This window comes from Tauraco erythrolophus, chromosome 6, assembly GCF_009769465.1.
Source record: "Tauraco erythrolophus isolate bTauEry1 chromosome 6, bTauEry1.pri, whole genome shotgun sequence".
Lineage (NCBI taxonomy): Eukaryota > Metazoa > Chordata > Aves > Musophagiformes > Musophagidae > Tauraco > Tauraco erythrolophus.
Genome location: NC_141470.1, coordinates 69,008,071 through 69,022,801, shown reverse-complemented (window position 1 = coordinate 69,022,801; position 14,731 = coordinate 69,008,071). Strand labels below are relative to the sequence as shown.

At 40.8% G+C, this 14,731-nt stretch overlaps 1 protein-coding gene across 2 annotated transcripts in view; it reads left to right on the top strand.

Annotated features, from left to right (window-relative positions):
* Nucleotides 1-8,566, top strand: part of PELI2 (pellino E3 ubiquitin protein ligase family member 2) — a 75,627-nt gene extending 67,061 nt beyond the window's left edge. For both annotated transcript variants that reach the window (XM_086613040.1, XM_086613039.1), the window contains exons 4-6: nt 3,954-4,151; nt 4,844-5,032; nt 7,963-8,566. In XM_086613040.1, the coding sequence (XP_086469166.1) occupies nt 3,954-4,151; nt 4,844-5,032; nt 7,963-8,529 (954 nt within the window). In that variant the 3' untranslated portion in view covers nt 8,530-8,566. The remainder of the gene's footprint in view (nt 1-3,953; nt 4,152-4,843; nt 5,033-7,962) is intronic.
* The last annotated feature ends 6,165 nt before the right edge of the window (nt 8,567-14,731 follow it).

Below are 14,731 nucleotides of genomic sequence, written 5' to 3'. Positions count from 1 at the left end.
GATGTTTCGGTTATTTAAATAAGCCATTAGGCTTTAATTATTCTCAGTAATCTTATTGTGGGCAGTCAGAGAAAAGTTACTTGAGGGCTGTTTTGTGCTGCATGATGGCAAATTCTATGTTGTCTTTGTTGATCCACGGAGTAAAACCCTACTACCTGATCAAGCATCACATGGATAGGCAGTCCTTGGAGTTGCTGTTTTATTTTCAAGTGTGTTTTCCTGGCTTTTGGAGAACACTGGCAAAGATGTGGAAGCTGAAAAGGGAAGGATAATGCTTGGACCACAGGATTATCTTAAGGCTTGAGACCCCTCCTTGGCTGCTGACAACAACATGTATTAAATTTAATTCTACAGTGCAGTTTTTATACAAATGCTACTCTGTAGCTTTGTCTTAGTGACATCCAGATAAAATTTCTTCATGTAATAATAAAAAGAATGTACTAATATGTGCCATTAGCATCTCCCTGGCGTCTCCCAGAGTCTATGTGCTACAGTATCTATATGCTGCTAAAAATGAAGATTTTCTTCATTAGTAGCCGTTCTGTTGACGATGTGCATCATCAGTTGGAGTAGAACCTGTTCCTTCACGGTTTGATTAGACAAGAATGGGATGATTATACCTCTTAGTACCACTACAAGGAACCAAAATGTATAGCCAGTACCTTAAATAACTACACGTTTATACAAGAAGCAAGTATGTTCAATATGAAGAATTGATTTTTTTTTTTTTTCCTGAAGAACAGCCCTTCAGAAGATGCATGGTCCAATTCTCCCTATGATCAGAGTGAAATTCTGTTGAAGCCCAAGAATCTGCAGCTGTTAAATATCTGTAGGCAGGTTGCCTGGCTTTGCCTTGTCTCAGGAGCGAGGGGTTTTTAATAGCACTTCTTTGATCGACGGTAGACACTAGCAAATTGATTGACTGCCTGGCTTTTACACAGCTTGTCTACACTACCGGTTATTGCTGAAACAGAAGCTGTCTCATGCGTCACTTGAAAGATTTATGGTTTGTTATTGGAAGTAACTTAATGAAATGATATCGAATGTGACACGGTTAACAAGAAGAGTCCCAAAATATAGCCTAAAATTACTAAAAAGAAAGTCTTCGGTGCTATAGAGAAAAATGGAAGCAAAATGAGTCACAAAGTCTGTAAAGAGTAGCTTTGAATTAGTGGAACTAGGTCTGTAGTGACTGTAGTCTGACTGCGACATCAGATGAGTTAAAATTTTTCGTGGGTAAATGTTGATAGCATGAAGTTCTTCACTTGTTCCTGAGGGGCTTTCTTTTTCTGGTGATCTCAAACCCACTATTTTGAATTGATGTGGAGCATGAGGAAATTGCCATGTTTTGAAGGCCACTTATTAAAATAATTTCTAGTGTTGAAATGTAGCACAGTACATGAGACTGATCCTCTTGAAGGCTTTTTAAGAGAAAAAAAAACAAAAGAAAAGCAAATACTTAAAATATTTGATGTTGTATAGACATACTTGTGACATAAATAAGATAAAGTAATTGTTGTTTAAAATATAACACATCATTTCAGAGATTTTAAAAACTACATAAAAGCTTAGTGTATATATTTTAATGCTTATATCCAGACATACTTGGATTTCATGTTGATTGATAGGATGTAAGGAAGACTGGGAGTAAACGCTTGCATGTTTTGTTATCCTTTAAGGGAAAATAAGGCAGTTTTTTCTCTAATTTCATCTTAAAGCTTTGAGTCATCTATTTGAGAGACTGCAACAGGCAGAAACTCGTTACGAACAAACTTATTTCATTTTCAATATTGATTATCCTTTAAGAGACTTTGCATACAGATAGACAATAGTTAAAAGCTATGGATAAGCTTCCTGCTGCTGCTTCGTGCTGACTGTTAGCAGGACTTGAATTGGGTGGGAAATAGAAGCCTGTTAGAAATAATACTGTAAAAGGAAGAAGAAAATAGCTTTGTAAGTTTTAGCTTCAACTTGTCAAGTTATATAAATCAGAAATGTCCCATACCGAATAGTTTCTGAACTCTGTCTCTTGGGTATTCTAGCAGTCACTTTACTTTCTGTGAAAAAGGGAAGTGCAAACTTGTAGGCCTTTTTTAGTATTTCCTGGGTGCTGCTTTGGTGGCAAGCTCATCATTCTTTATACTCGGTCGGGACCCATGATGTGGAGAAAGTAACTGGATGCGTCACCTAAGATAGGAATTTTGGCCTGTGTTTGAGTTCAACACTGCAAAGTAGAACTGCAAGCAGAAGAGGATGGGAGAGATCCCTGTACTGTTGCTTCAGTTGTGACAAGGGTTAAGTAATAATATCACTTTCCTTGACTCTGAAATAATGTTTGTTTACTATTTAAGCAAGCACAGCAAATTCAGTTTGCAGAGATGTTTGTTAATGATGGAACCATCCATGTGTTGCCACAGCTGGCTTTGAAGAGCAAGCAGCTAAGCAGAACGTAACTTCTAGGGGGACAATGAGATCACAGAATGGTTTGGGTTGGAAGGGACCTTTAAAGGTCATCTAGTCCACCCCCCTGCAGTGAGCAGGGACATCTTCAACTAGATCAAGTTTCTCCGATCCCTGTCCAACCTGACCTTGAATGTTTCCAGGGATGGGGCATCTACCACCTCTCTGGGCAACCTGTGCCAGTGTCTCACCACCCTTATAAAAAAAAAAATTACAAAATTTCTTCCTTGTATGTAGTCTAAATCTAAACTCTTTTAGTTTAAAACCATTACCCTTTGTTTAGTGAGGACGTTATTTTATATAAATGTAGATTTCTGATATTGAAGGTAGTTTCATGTGAAGAATGAATGAAATTCTTAATTTTCTTCTCTTTGATCACAAGGTGTTTATAAAATTAATATTCTGTTCCACTTCTTGTTCGTCAGCTCCACTTCCTCAGTTATACTCAAAGTTGGTGTAACACTAATTTGCCTAATTTTCTACTCATTTGTAGAAGTATTGATAAAGTCTCGCTGTATGTTTGATTGGGCAGAGGGATCTGCCTGCCGTTTTGTAATGAAGTTTTCTGTTCCAGATGCCTAGATGTTTCCACTTTTAGAATTAAAGTTGATAGATGTCAAGATAAAAAATGTTCTTGCTTCCTGATCAGCTGTGTTTTATTCCTGCTGAAGAAAGTTTTTTTTTTTCTTAGTCATGCATGCATGTGATTAGGAATAAATTTAATCATATTTTGAGTTTTACCTGAAAACTCTTTTGTTCTGGAACTACACATTCTTAAAACATGAAGGTGGGTAGCTTTTTGTTATCACGTATCAAAATAACCAAGTTCTAGGTCCTTTATTTTCATGGCAAATTAACTTGGAAGTAGAAATGTGAATAAAACTCGTCATTTCCTAATTGACAGAATATAGTGGTAAGTAATTTGCTGTGGTTGGATTATGAACTATCAAGGTGATAATACTTTCATGCTGTTGACAATACTCTAGCAAACAATTCATTGCAGCTGTGTTGGGCAAGCAGGTGCATCAGTTGTAAGTGAAAATTTGTCTTGCTGTGTCAGTGATGTATTTCTGCTTAGAATCATAGAATGGTTTGGGTTGGAAGGGACCTCAAAGATCATCTAGTTCCAACCCCCCTGCCATGGGCAGGGACACCCTCCACTACACCAGGTTGCCCAAAGCCTCATCCAACCTGGCCTTGAACTCTTCCAGGGATGGGGCAGCCACAACTTCTCTGGGCAACCTGTTCCAGTGCCTCACCACCATCTGACACCCTCTTAGGACAAATGTGACACCGCCCTTAGGACACCAGGACACCACCCTCTTAGGACAAATGTGAAAATACAGATTGGACTCTGGCTGGATCTTGCCATCCAAAAATTCAGTAGACAGTAGTTTACTGATGCTGTCAGCATTAACTTGGCAAAATTCTGTTCTTAATTCTTGATGTTCCTATGGCGCTCTCATTATACCATGATCTTAATTTTCTTGTAGGTCGGGAGGTCAACAGAAAGTCCCATCGACTTTGTAGTAACAGATACTATTTCTGGAAGTCAAAACAACGATGAAACCCAGATTACCCAAAGCACCATATCCCGTTTTGCGTGCAGGATTGTTTGTGACAGGAGCCCACCATATACAGCAAGGATTTTTGCAGCTGGATTTGACTCGTCTAAAAATATATTTCTTGGTGTAAGTATTACTAATAATTAACGTTATGTATGAGAAAACTCTGGTTTTCATTCTCTGTTATTGTCAAGCCCCAAAATTCCCTTTTACTAGTTGATAACTTATACTGTCGTTAGACTTTTATTGCTCCAGTATACCAGCTGCAGTGTTAAGTGGAAACTGCGGGTTTATGTGCCTGATTTATTACCAGCATGGACTCATGGTCATAATTGTCTTTAACAATGCAGCTCTACTTTAGTAACTGTTAGTGGGTTTTCTTTAGGTTTGATATATTCTTGGTACTCGTCGTGAATAAGTTGCTGCTGCAGTTCTGAGCACTACACACCAAGGAGCTCAGCACCTGCCTTATGGAAAAGGATGTGCCCGTTGCAATGGTATTCCATTATGGTGGTTGGGAGTATGTATGCTGCTGACCTCTGAGGCCTCAACTCTTACCTGACCTGCACTCAACTGAGTTAAAAATAATAATATTTAAGATAGAATAGTAATTGAAGATGCATAAGCAAAAGATGTTACCACTCTGGCACAAAGTATTCTTAAAAATGTTTTGGGTTTTTTTTTTGTAAATCTACGTTTAAGCACTGCCAGCAGGTGAGGAAATGTGGTTTAGACACAGTAAAGCTTGAGTGTGTGAAACTTTAGTCCTTAAACTTTTAGACAAACTCTTTCTTTCTTGGGGTGGTTGTCACATGCAGGAAAAAGCAGCAAAATGGAAAAATCCTGATGGCCACATGGATGGATTGACAACGAATGGGGTGCTGGTCATGCATCCAAAAGGAGGGTTCACCGAGGAGTCCAAACCCGGCGTTTGGCGGGAGATCTCGGTCTGCGGTGATGTGTACACTCTCCGGGAAACCAGATCCGCTCAGCAAAGGGGGAAACTGGTAAGTTGAAAGTAACTGGTAATTAAAACAAGGGATACTTCTTTCCCTGGCGTGGAAGGGATGCAGTTGTAGGGTGACTGCAGAGTAGTAGCCTTGTCCCTACATAGCAGGCACTGATATTTTCTAAGTAGCTGTGTCGTGCAGTAGATCCTGTACTGCTATTCTGTTTCTGCTTAGGCAGGAGCACACTCAAGTTTTCTGCTAATGTCACTTTTGCAACTGAAACAGCATAGAGTGTAAAAGCTAAATAAACTTTGCTCTTCAATCTCCATCTCTGAAATCTTCTCCTGGGACGCGGGGACATCTGGAAGTTAGTGTATAGGGAGCTGTCTTTTGCAGTGCTATCTTAAAGGAGGAGTCACTTGCATGCAAAATAAGTTTGGATAACACAGCTTCTGTTTGATTTACCTGCCACTAGGAAGATAAGAGAAGCCCTCCTAAGTATAGTCCTGGTTTATTCCGTGGAGCAGGATGGGCTTTGCCTTTACCAAAAGTGCAGGGTTTCAGCTGCCAGAGACCTGTGGCATATGTAACCAGGAGAGAGGTTCCTGTGAAAGAGTATGTCCACTTCTCTATAGAAGATGGAACAGAATTCCCATAGCGCTTTTGTTCTTTCCCCTTCCTAAGATCTGTGGGACCTAGGAAGGAGGATGCTATTGTCGCTTATCCTTCCCCCCTCCTCTGCCCTCTAAGGAGGGGAAAAAAAAAAACCACCATAAAATAAAACACCACCATATAGAAGTAGCCCAGCAAAATACAGAGACAACTGTGTTCCCAGTTGGATAGATAGCTTTCCTAGAAGTCCTCCTTGTCTCTGGGTAGGTTAGAATGCTCTTCTGCCTGCAGACCTGGAAAAGCCTTCATGGGTCACCCCTTCTGCTCTTTGTTAGGATTCAGGAGGAGAGAGGATGTTCAAGGGTGTTTTCACAGGAGCTGAAGGTGCTCCTTTTCTTTTGTAACTTTATCATCCAGCTGCTAAAGACTGAGACTGTGCCTGGCAGGAGGAATATCCTCTTCATGCTGGAGTTGCTGTTGTGCTACTGCCTTGATGGTGTTAGAGGTATCCCACACACTCACACTGACCTGATGTTCCACCTTTGCTGTTGGCTTTGCAGAAGACAGACTGTTTAAAGGAGTTGGAAAATGGAGTTTGAATATTTTGTTCTGCTTTCAGTAGACAGCCTGCAGTACATAAATTGTCACTTTAATGGTGGCAGGCAAACATCGCCTTGGGGACTGGGACAGATGCTGCTGCAGTGTGCCCTTTGTATGTGGTTAGCAAAACACCTTTTTAGTGCTGCTAGAGAAAGGCAATACTAACACAAATAAATTCCCTTCTCTGCATCCAAAATGACTTGAATTCTCATTTAAATAAAATTACATGGCACACTGGTATTGATGTGATCAGTATTCGTTGATTGGGTTCATAAAACCAAATGCACACTGTATAATGAACGTGGTGCATACGAGAAAGCTTTTTGCTTTGCTGTTTGTGAAGGAATTATCCAAAAAGTGCCTCAAATCAAAGCTTCTCTCATCTCTACTTGAACCACTGAATTTTTCTGCTGGAAGTACTTTACACTGGTGACCTTTGATCTGTAGTCGGTGTGGTACCATCTAGGTGTTTTGTGCAAGGATGATCCGCACTTAATCTGTGAATTTCAACTGGATTAAAATGTAAATGCCAAATCGGTTGTCATTCATAGTATTCTTAGGCAGACATGAGGATTTCGTGTGACCTACTTAATGTACAGGGTGTTTTTTTTGCCTTAGTGGTATTGTCTGTGTACTTTCTATGTATAAAGCCAGGCAGTAGGTCTGTTTTCCTTTTTAATTTCATAAAGAACCTTTTAAATAGATATTCATCAGTACTGAACTGGTAGCAGTTGCACAAGTTGCTTAGATGTTTGGGGCATTAAAACAAATTAAAGAATATTTCAGCAAAGTGCAACCTGCGTTGGGTGTAATCCCTTGAAAAGGTTTTAAGTAGATGCTTTTAGTCAGAGGAGAGAAGCCTTTAGGCAATGCACACTGGGGCCGTATTTGCATGGAAAACATCATTAAATAAAGGGCCTAACTAGTTAGGGTGGTTAATTGTTCAGAAGTTGAGCCTGTGTGGCTTTAGTTGCAGAACCTGTCACTTTGAGAAATTCAACTGGTAGTTCACTCTGCTGTAAGGATAATCTGTGCACGTAGCTAGGATTGCATTTGTCATTTATCCCTGATGTACCTGTGGAAGAGTTTTGCTGTTGATGAGGTACGCTGTGGGAGTTCGTGCTTCTACAAAATGCTTTGCACTTGCCACAAGCCAAAAAAAAAAAGGTGTCTGAGTAGCAGGACAGCTGATCTGTCCTGGGTAGCAGTTTTTAGTCCAAAAAAACATCTTTTGCTGCACGAGCAGCCTCTGCCAGTCTACGTGGGCAAAGAATTCCAGGAGAGCAATCTGCTAATACAGCCCTTAGGGAATGGCAAGTTTCCTTTTCAGTCTTGGTAGAATATTTTAGCAAATATTACCTTCAACAGGAGAGTCATACAGAGAATCAATACTTGAGAGAAAAAATAGGGTGCTCAGATGTACAGGGTATTTGTGAAGAAGTTAGTGATTACAAATGTAATACCTTTCCCAAAGGATTACAGGAAGGAGAACTGTGTATAATAATTAGTATTGCCGTAGCATGTAACAGTTGCAAATTTAGAACCTCCTGTACAAGCACAGAATAAGAGACGAATGCTCATTGTAATCTTAAGTGGAGGATAAGAGACAAGAGATGGGTTCAGACAAATGGGGGGCCACAAGGAAAGGGTAAGACAAAATTAGGCACCGTGCTAGGGGGAGTAATGATTTGGTGAGAAAGACAACTCGTTTACAGAACTCAGTTGACTGCAAAAGCTCTCAGGCTTAACTACTACTCCTTGTGTTCTACCACTAGGTGGAAAATGAGACCAACGTCCTACAAGATGGATCTCTCATTGACCTGTGTGGGGCCACCCTTCTGTGGAGAACAGCCGATGGACTGTTCCACACTCCAACTCAGAAACACATCGAAGCTCTGCGACAGGAGATAAACGCTGCCAGACCACAGTGTCCTGTTGGGTTAAACACGTTAGCATTTCCCAGCATCAACCGTAAAGACGTGGTGGAAGAGAAGCAGCCTTGGGCGTACCTCAGCTGTGGTCATGTTCACGGCTATCACAACTGGGGACATCGCAGCGACACGGAAGCCAACGAGCGGGAATGTCCTATGTGCAGAACCGTTGGCCCCTATGTGCCTCTCTGGCTTGGTTGTGAAGCAGGCTTTTATGTGGATGCTGGTCCTCCAACTCATGCTTTCACCCCCTGTGGACATGTGTGCTCTGAGAAATCTGCAAAATACTGGTCTCAAATCCCACTGCCTCATGGTACTCATGCATTTCACGCTGCCTGCCCTTTTTGTGCAACACAGCTGTCTGGGGAACACAACTGCATCAAGCTAATTTTTCAGGGTCCAATTGACTGATGTCACTGCAATGACCACAATAAATTTTCTTTAACTACTTACTGTGAAGATTTTGCCACTAACTCTAGATTTTACCTTTTTTTATAATGTTATTAATAGGGTGGTAGGGTGGGGAGGGGGAACTGACGAGGAAATTGCGAGGGACTGTGGTGGAATTGGGATACATTGATACCTGGAACTTGGCAGATATCGGTGGTGTTGCATGCTCAAAAGCAGCATATTCATGAAGTCTTCTTGGTCAAATTGTAGTATATTTGTAATCTTTTTATTAGCACCCTGGATCAGAAAAAGGTGTCTTAATGATTTTTTAAGCTAAGATTTTTTTAATGGAAAGGTTTTTTCTTCTAAACTTTGACAAGCCTTTAAAACCTATTTTTCAAATCTAGAAGGAACATACAGAATGTATCTCTTTAATTTGCAATATAATTTAACTTGAATAGTTTCTCAAGGAGCTAATACAGAATGTGTGGACAACCATAGGTGAATGTTCACTAGGGATAATTGGATATGTAAGAGAAAAATTAGCTGCCTAAATTGTAGAGTATAAAAGCTATTAAAATTTCTATTATAGTATAACACAGCTGGCCAAAAAGGCATCAAGGATTACTTGAAACTGAGGAAATCCTGTTTGCATCGATTTCCTTTCAGTGTAATAGATCTCCACTGTTCGTTGTGTATGGTATATGGCTGGGTTTTTTTGTTTCTTTTTTTTTCCCCCTCGTTTAACCTGCATCTGGTAAAACTGCTTTACTTTTTTTACATACTTAGTTCTGGTTTTTAAGCCAGTGTTCTGTATATGTGTAGTCTGGCCTTTTTATTTCTGCTTAGCTTAGCTTGCCCTGCCTGCTCCTTGCATGCCCAGGACCACTGGATTAATTGAGATGTAGCAAGCATTTAAAAACTTCATTAATGAAGGGGTAGTGCTGCAGCAAAACAGGAGGTTTAGGTACAATCTATACAGAACTTATTTAAGTAGAGCTGAATTCAGGAAAGCACTTAGTTCGTGTTTAAATATAAGCCCACGGATGGGACGGTTTGGATTCTCAAGTGCTTCAATGGATTGTGGTTTTATGCTGTTATGTTTTGAAATAAAAAGCAATTAAAAATAAGTTATTTTTTAAGCTCACTTACTAGCCAAAATGCTGTAAGGAGAGCCTTGTTTCTAGTTCAGCTGAGGATTTTTGTTCAGTTTTCAACTTGCTGCCATCTGTCACCTCTTTTTTTTTTTTTCAGATTGAGATGTGTTTGTGTCTTTTTTTTTTTTCAAATGTTTGCAAATCAAACAACATTCAAATGTAATCAAATATATGCACCAGGGTGGCACATCTGAAGTGGATCACTTGAAATTCCTGACTTTTTCAGAGAGCTGATAAATGTTTACTATGGAAATAATTAAATCAGAATTTCATATGAGATGTACCCCGCCCATTGTTAGTTTCATTTCATACAGAATGATAAATCTTTGATTTGTGGGGTTTGTTCCTTTTTATTTTCTGTACTCTTGGTATCTGAGGTATCAATCTATCCAGGTTAAAAAAAAAAAAAAAAAAATTGGGGGAAGATTATAACATCTCTAGATTAAATTGATCATTCAAGCTCAGTTCTGTTTAATCAACTATAGCTTTTTGCTATATTTGTGCCCTTTGTATAAAGATATAATTTATATGATTTTAATATATTCTGTATATATATACTTGAATTGGCCTGTTCATATTTTGGTTGTAAAATTGTTTTACAGTTAACCTTATAAACATTTTACATGTCTCTTGCCAACGGTGATGGGACGTACTTTGTCTGCTGCTGGTTTTAATATAATTTTGCTGTATAAATCATCAGCATTTTAATAATTTGAAAATAGCTTTACTTTTCTTTTTATGCTTTTGCTGTTAAAAAAAAAAAATCTGCATCATTTTCTTTAAAAATCCCAAACTGTACAGTTTTCACACTCAGTGATTGGAAATAGGATGAATCTTGTTAACCTAAAAGCATATGCTTCTTCCTAGTGCCTTTTCAATGAGATCCTCTTGTGGTTCTGTATTCCGACTCCTTACTCCCACAAGACATCCTTCTGGCTAATCTTCATCAAGAACGGCAGCCCAGACTTCCCAGACTGGGAAGAAACGCCTTGGGCCTTCGATTCCTTGTCGCGGTTTCTGTCCTGAACGTGAAGGTGCCTCTTCCTTGTCGACACTCCGTACAATTCCTCAGGTCCCATATGCATACTGCAGCGTTCTTTCTATTTAGCACATACCTCATCTGCGAGAGGCAGTCTCACCTCCAGCTCCTTCCTACTGGACTCTGTGAAACACTTCACTCCGTTTCTCACAAGAGATGCTATGGCAACACGCTTTCAGGAGATGTTCCTTGTGGAATGAAGGCCACGAGCCGTGTGTTAGTGCCGGTGGCCAGAGGTCTGGAGCTCTGTGTACAACAGGTCTGGGGTAGGAACTGTTTTGCTGAGCTGATGGGGACTTGCATGCGTAGTCTCCTTTGGAGCGTAAACGGATTGCAAGTGTGCAGGCTCCCAGGCACATCCCTTACCCAGCGGCTCTGCTTTCCTCCCTTTCCCACTGCTGCAGTTTAATTGCTGCTTCAGGGCTTCGTACAGCTTCTCCCTGGGCAAAGGGAATGTGCAGCATGAGAGGATCCTCGCTGGAAATACCAGCACACCATCCGCTTGTGGTGTATCCGGCTTGCATGGAGTGGAAAACTGGCTAATGGTTTGTATCCGAGGGAAGTGTCCTTTTGAAAAGACTGTTTTAAGCCAGATTTTTGTTTCTTTCACTGTCAGCAGTTCTGTATAACGCAGGAAATGCTGCAGGAAGGAAAACTCCCCTCTTACCTGGGAAACAAACTTCCACAGTTCCTTTGCATGAATCCAGGTACTTTTGCCGTTAATCAGTATTCAAATCTAGGGTGAGTCCTGCAGAGCTGGATTTACTGGGAAGGCAGAAGAGTTTGTAGTGTTATTTTTCTCAGACACCACTGCCACATGTGCTGCTCTGATCAGATGATGAACCATTTGGCTGCTTAACCCTTTTCTCCTTCCCTTGTCCCAGTAAACACATACCTTCACTGGTATGGTAACTCAACAGGAGAAAGTAGTTTCTGGATAAGTAAGACTGGTTCTGTTTGCAGTGAGTTGAGAACCACCCTCAAACTTCGTTTTGAAAGTTTAGTTCATGATTCCAGTGTTGTGATATTTCTTGCATACCATTTCAGGTGCTGTCCATGTATTCTGTAAGGATTTTTTTCACCTGTTACTGTTGATTGTATTTGAATGCTTCAAAAACAGCTTTGCATAACTTACAGCCAAAAGTATTTTTTGAGTCTGATCTTTAAAAAAAAAAAAAGTTTGGCATATCCATACATGCTGGAGCTGTAACGGTTTCCTTTTTCCTGGCAGCTTCTTGATAGAGTGCTGAAATCTAAATGGATGACTTGAGTGGTGGCGCAGCTCTTATTTTGAGTTGTGATCCAAGTTGTACAAAACAGAGTTAGCATGATACTGCGTTTTAATCATGATTTTTTTCAAGAGTGATCACTTTGCACCTCAGGGTACAGTAATAGTACTGTACTAGCAGAGTAATTGAGGATTTTTTTTTTTCTTTGAGGGGTGAATGGGGCTCAGAAGAGACCAAAGCCATTGTCGGGCTGGTTTCAGTAAGGACAGACCCACCTCGAAGCAAAGGCACGCCAGGAACTCATCAGAAATGTGATTGTAGCTGCTTCCACTTTCAGACCTGGTTCATGCTCTAAAAAGGATCCTTCCCAGTTTGTTAGGAAGCTCCAGGATGAAACAGAAAGGCTGTGATCTTCCCAATGAAACACTGGTTTTTCAATTCCTGGAATTTGAGGGTTCTGCTTCAGAGCCTGACTGGGGAGCAGAGCTACTGCGTGTATCGTAGTGAGAAACTGCAATGGTCTCCAAATAGAACTGGTTAATTTGTTAACTCCACGTACTGCCCAAAAGAAGCTGTGGTTTTCAACTGGTAACTCTGCCTTTAGTGCTGTTGCAGCAGGTGGTCACTTTGCTCGCTGTTTTATCATTCTTCTGGAAGTGGAAGCTTCTCCAAGACTTGTCATGCCTCTGTTCCTCCAGCTCATGGTCTTGACACTTTGCTAGGGTCAGAGAACTGTTGGTGGTGATCTGGCCGCTGATGGAGGCGCTTAAATGCTTTTTAGTGTGGTGGGAAAAACTGACCTGGCTTGACTCGGGCTCTTGCTTAAAGTTCAGCTGCACATAATGCTTTGGAAACGAACTGTGCTTGTCTCTTCTTTGTGAAGGAACGTTCTGCCATGGGTGGTTAAGTCTTGTTTTCCCTGAGACTGTTGTTAACGTGCTGCATTGGATGCCAAGTGAAAGCTCCCGTGGAATCGACAGGTAGAGCTGTTGATGGGAGCAGGTTGGAACAGGAGTCTGTTAGGGGCTTGAAAATAGGTGCGGACAGCCCAGGTGTTCTGCAGTACTCTGGCCGAGGATGATTATTCCTCCTCCTCTTCCTCCTCCTCCTTGTTTGCTCAGTTTTCAGCCTCTTGAGAGTTCTTGGCTCCTCTTGTTTTCCATTTATCCATGTAGTTGCAAGTAAACAAGTAAATACAGCTTGGAAAGAAAACAAGGAAAAGAATTAAAAATAAACCTTCAGGCTTGCTTATCTCTTTAAGGACGATATAAATTGGAGCTGCAAATGTCACAGATTTTCTCATAAGCGCTCTTCACAGGTCTTCACGCTTGGTGTTGTGAACTAAAAGGAAAAACTTAGAAGGGAAGGGTGATTTTTAGGGAGGGCGGGGGGTGGAGAGGGGACAGTTTTGAGGATGAAGTCGCAGTAGTTCTGCAGGCCCTGCGCAAACTGTGTCCCGCTGACTGCAGCAGACGCTTTGGTCTTGGAAGAACAGCAGAGTCAGCCTCAGCAGGCAGCAAAGATAGAGCTCGACTTTCTGCGGTCATCAGTTTTCGTTTATTGGCAGCGGAACAAAAACGTAAGTTCTTGGACAACCAAACTACGGATGAAACTGGTGGCTGTCAAGATTTCCTTTTAACAGGGCATGTTTGTACTTGCCTGGTGGGCAAGCCAGTCTTCAAGTCACCTGGAAGTCTGTTCTGTTTGTGTCACGGTGATTAGGGATGGGTATCGCTTTCCTCTCGGATTAAATACATGATGGAGAGCCCCTGGAAGGCTCCTTCAGGTGACACAACTGTAGGAAAAGGCTCGTTCACACGGCGAGCCCTGTATGATGGAGAAGCAATGTTTACCTTTAAACAGTGTTAGCAGCTGTTAAAACTTCTGGGCATATTTGTAAAATTGGTCTTTTATACACCGTGTGAAATGGACCGAAATAATTTCTTTGCTGTGGTACCTGTGGAAGTACAAGCCATTTTACAGGGGGGAAAAAAAACTTAAAAAAAAAAAAAAAAATTAAAATATTATCTCAGCATTGTCACTGACTCCAGTTTTTTCCCCAGCTGGTTGGTTGTCAGAGTTTCACTTTGATTCACAAAAACATATGAACAGCTTCAAAAATCAACAGTTTTTCTTACTCTTTTATCCCCTTTCTTCTACTCCTCAACAAACAAAAACCTGAGCCTTTGAGGGTCCTTCAAGTATTCGAGGTAGTGGAGTGTATTCAGGTGTGTGTGCCCTGAAATTTCAGTTAATTCATTTCCCTGATTTTTAAATTGAACTGTTTGTTTTCGATGCCAGCTGCCTTCTTGCGGTGTTAACATAATTGCTAAATAAAAGCAATTTCCAGGAATAATATGCTTTGTGACTCTTAAAATTAATTTCCATAATGGTAATTCCGTATTTTGTTTCCATCTGTGTATTCGTCCCTTTTTGTATGCAGTGAGTACACAAGCTGCTGCCTTTTTTTTTTTAAATGAGGTAAAATGAATTGTCTGCCTTTTTCGTTAAGTAGAAAAAAAAAATGTTGGCGTGAGCATAGGAAAGGGAAATAAGGGAATAATCTACTTTCTTTAGATGTGGTTGTCCGCCAGCTCGCTATTGGCCTTCCTTATCATCGGAGAGTGCGGAATACTTTCCAGGGAAGATGCTCCCAGACGAAGGGGAGAGGGGGAAGCTTGGGGTTGTTTGCGTGTAACTGTGCCCACCTACGAATAGGAGAGTAAAAGCTCTTCCCTGTGGGACCATCGCTGTCTGTATAGGGACCAGCATCACTTCGAGGCATCTCAAAGGTGCCG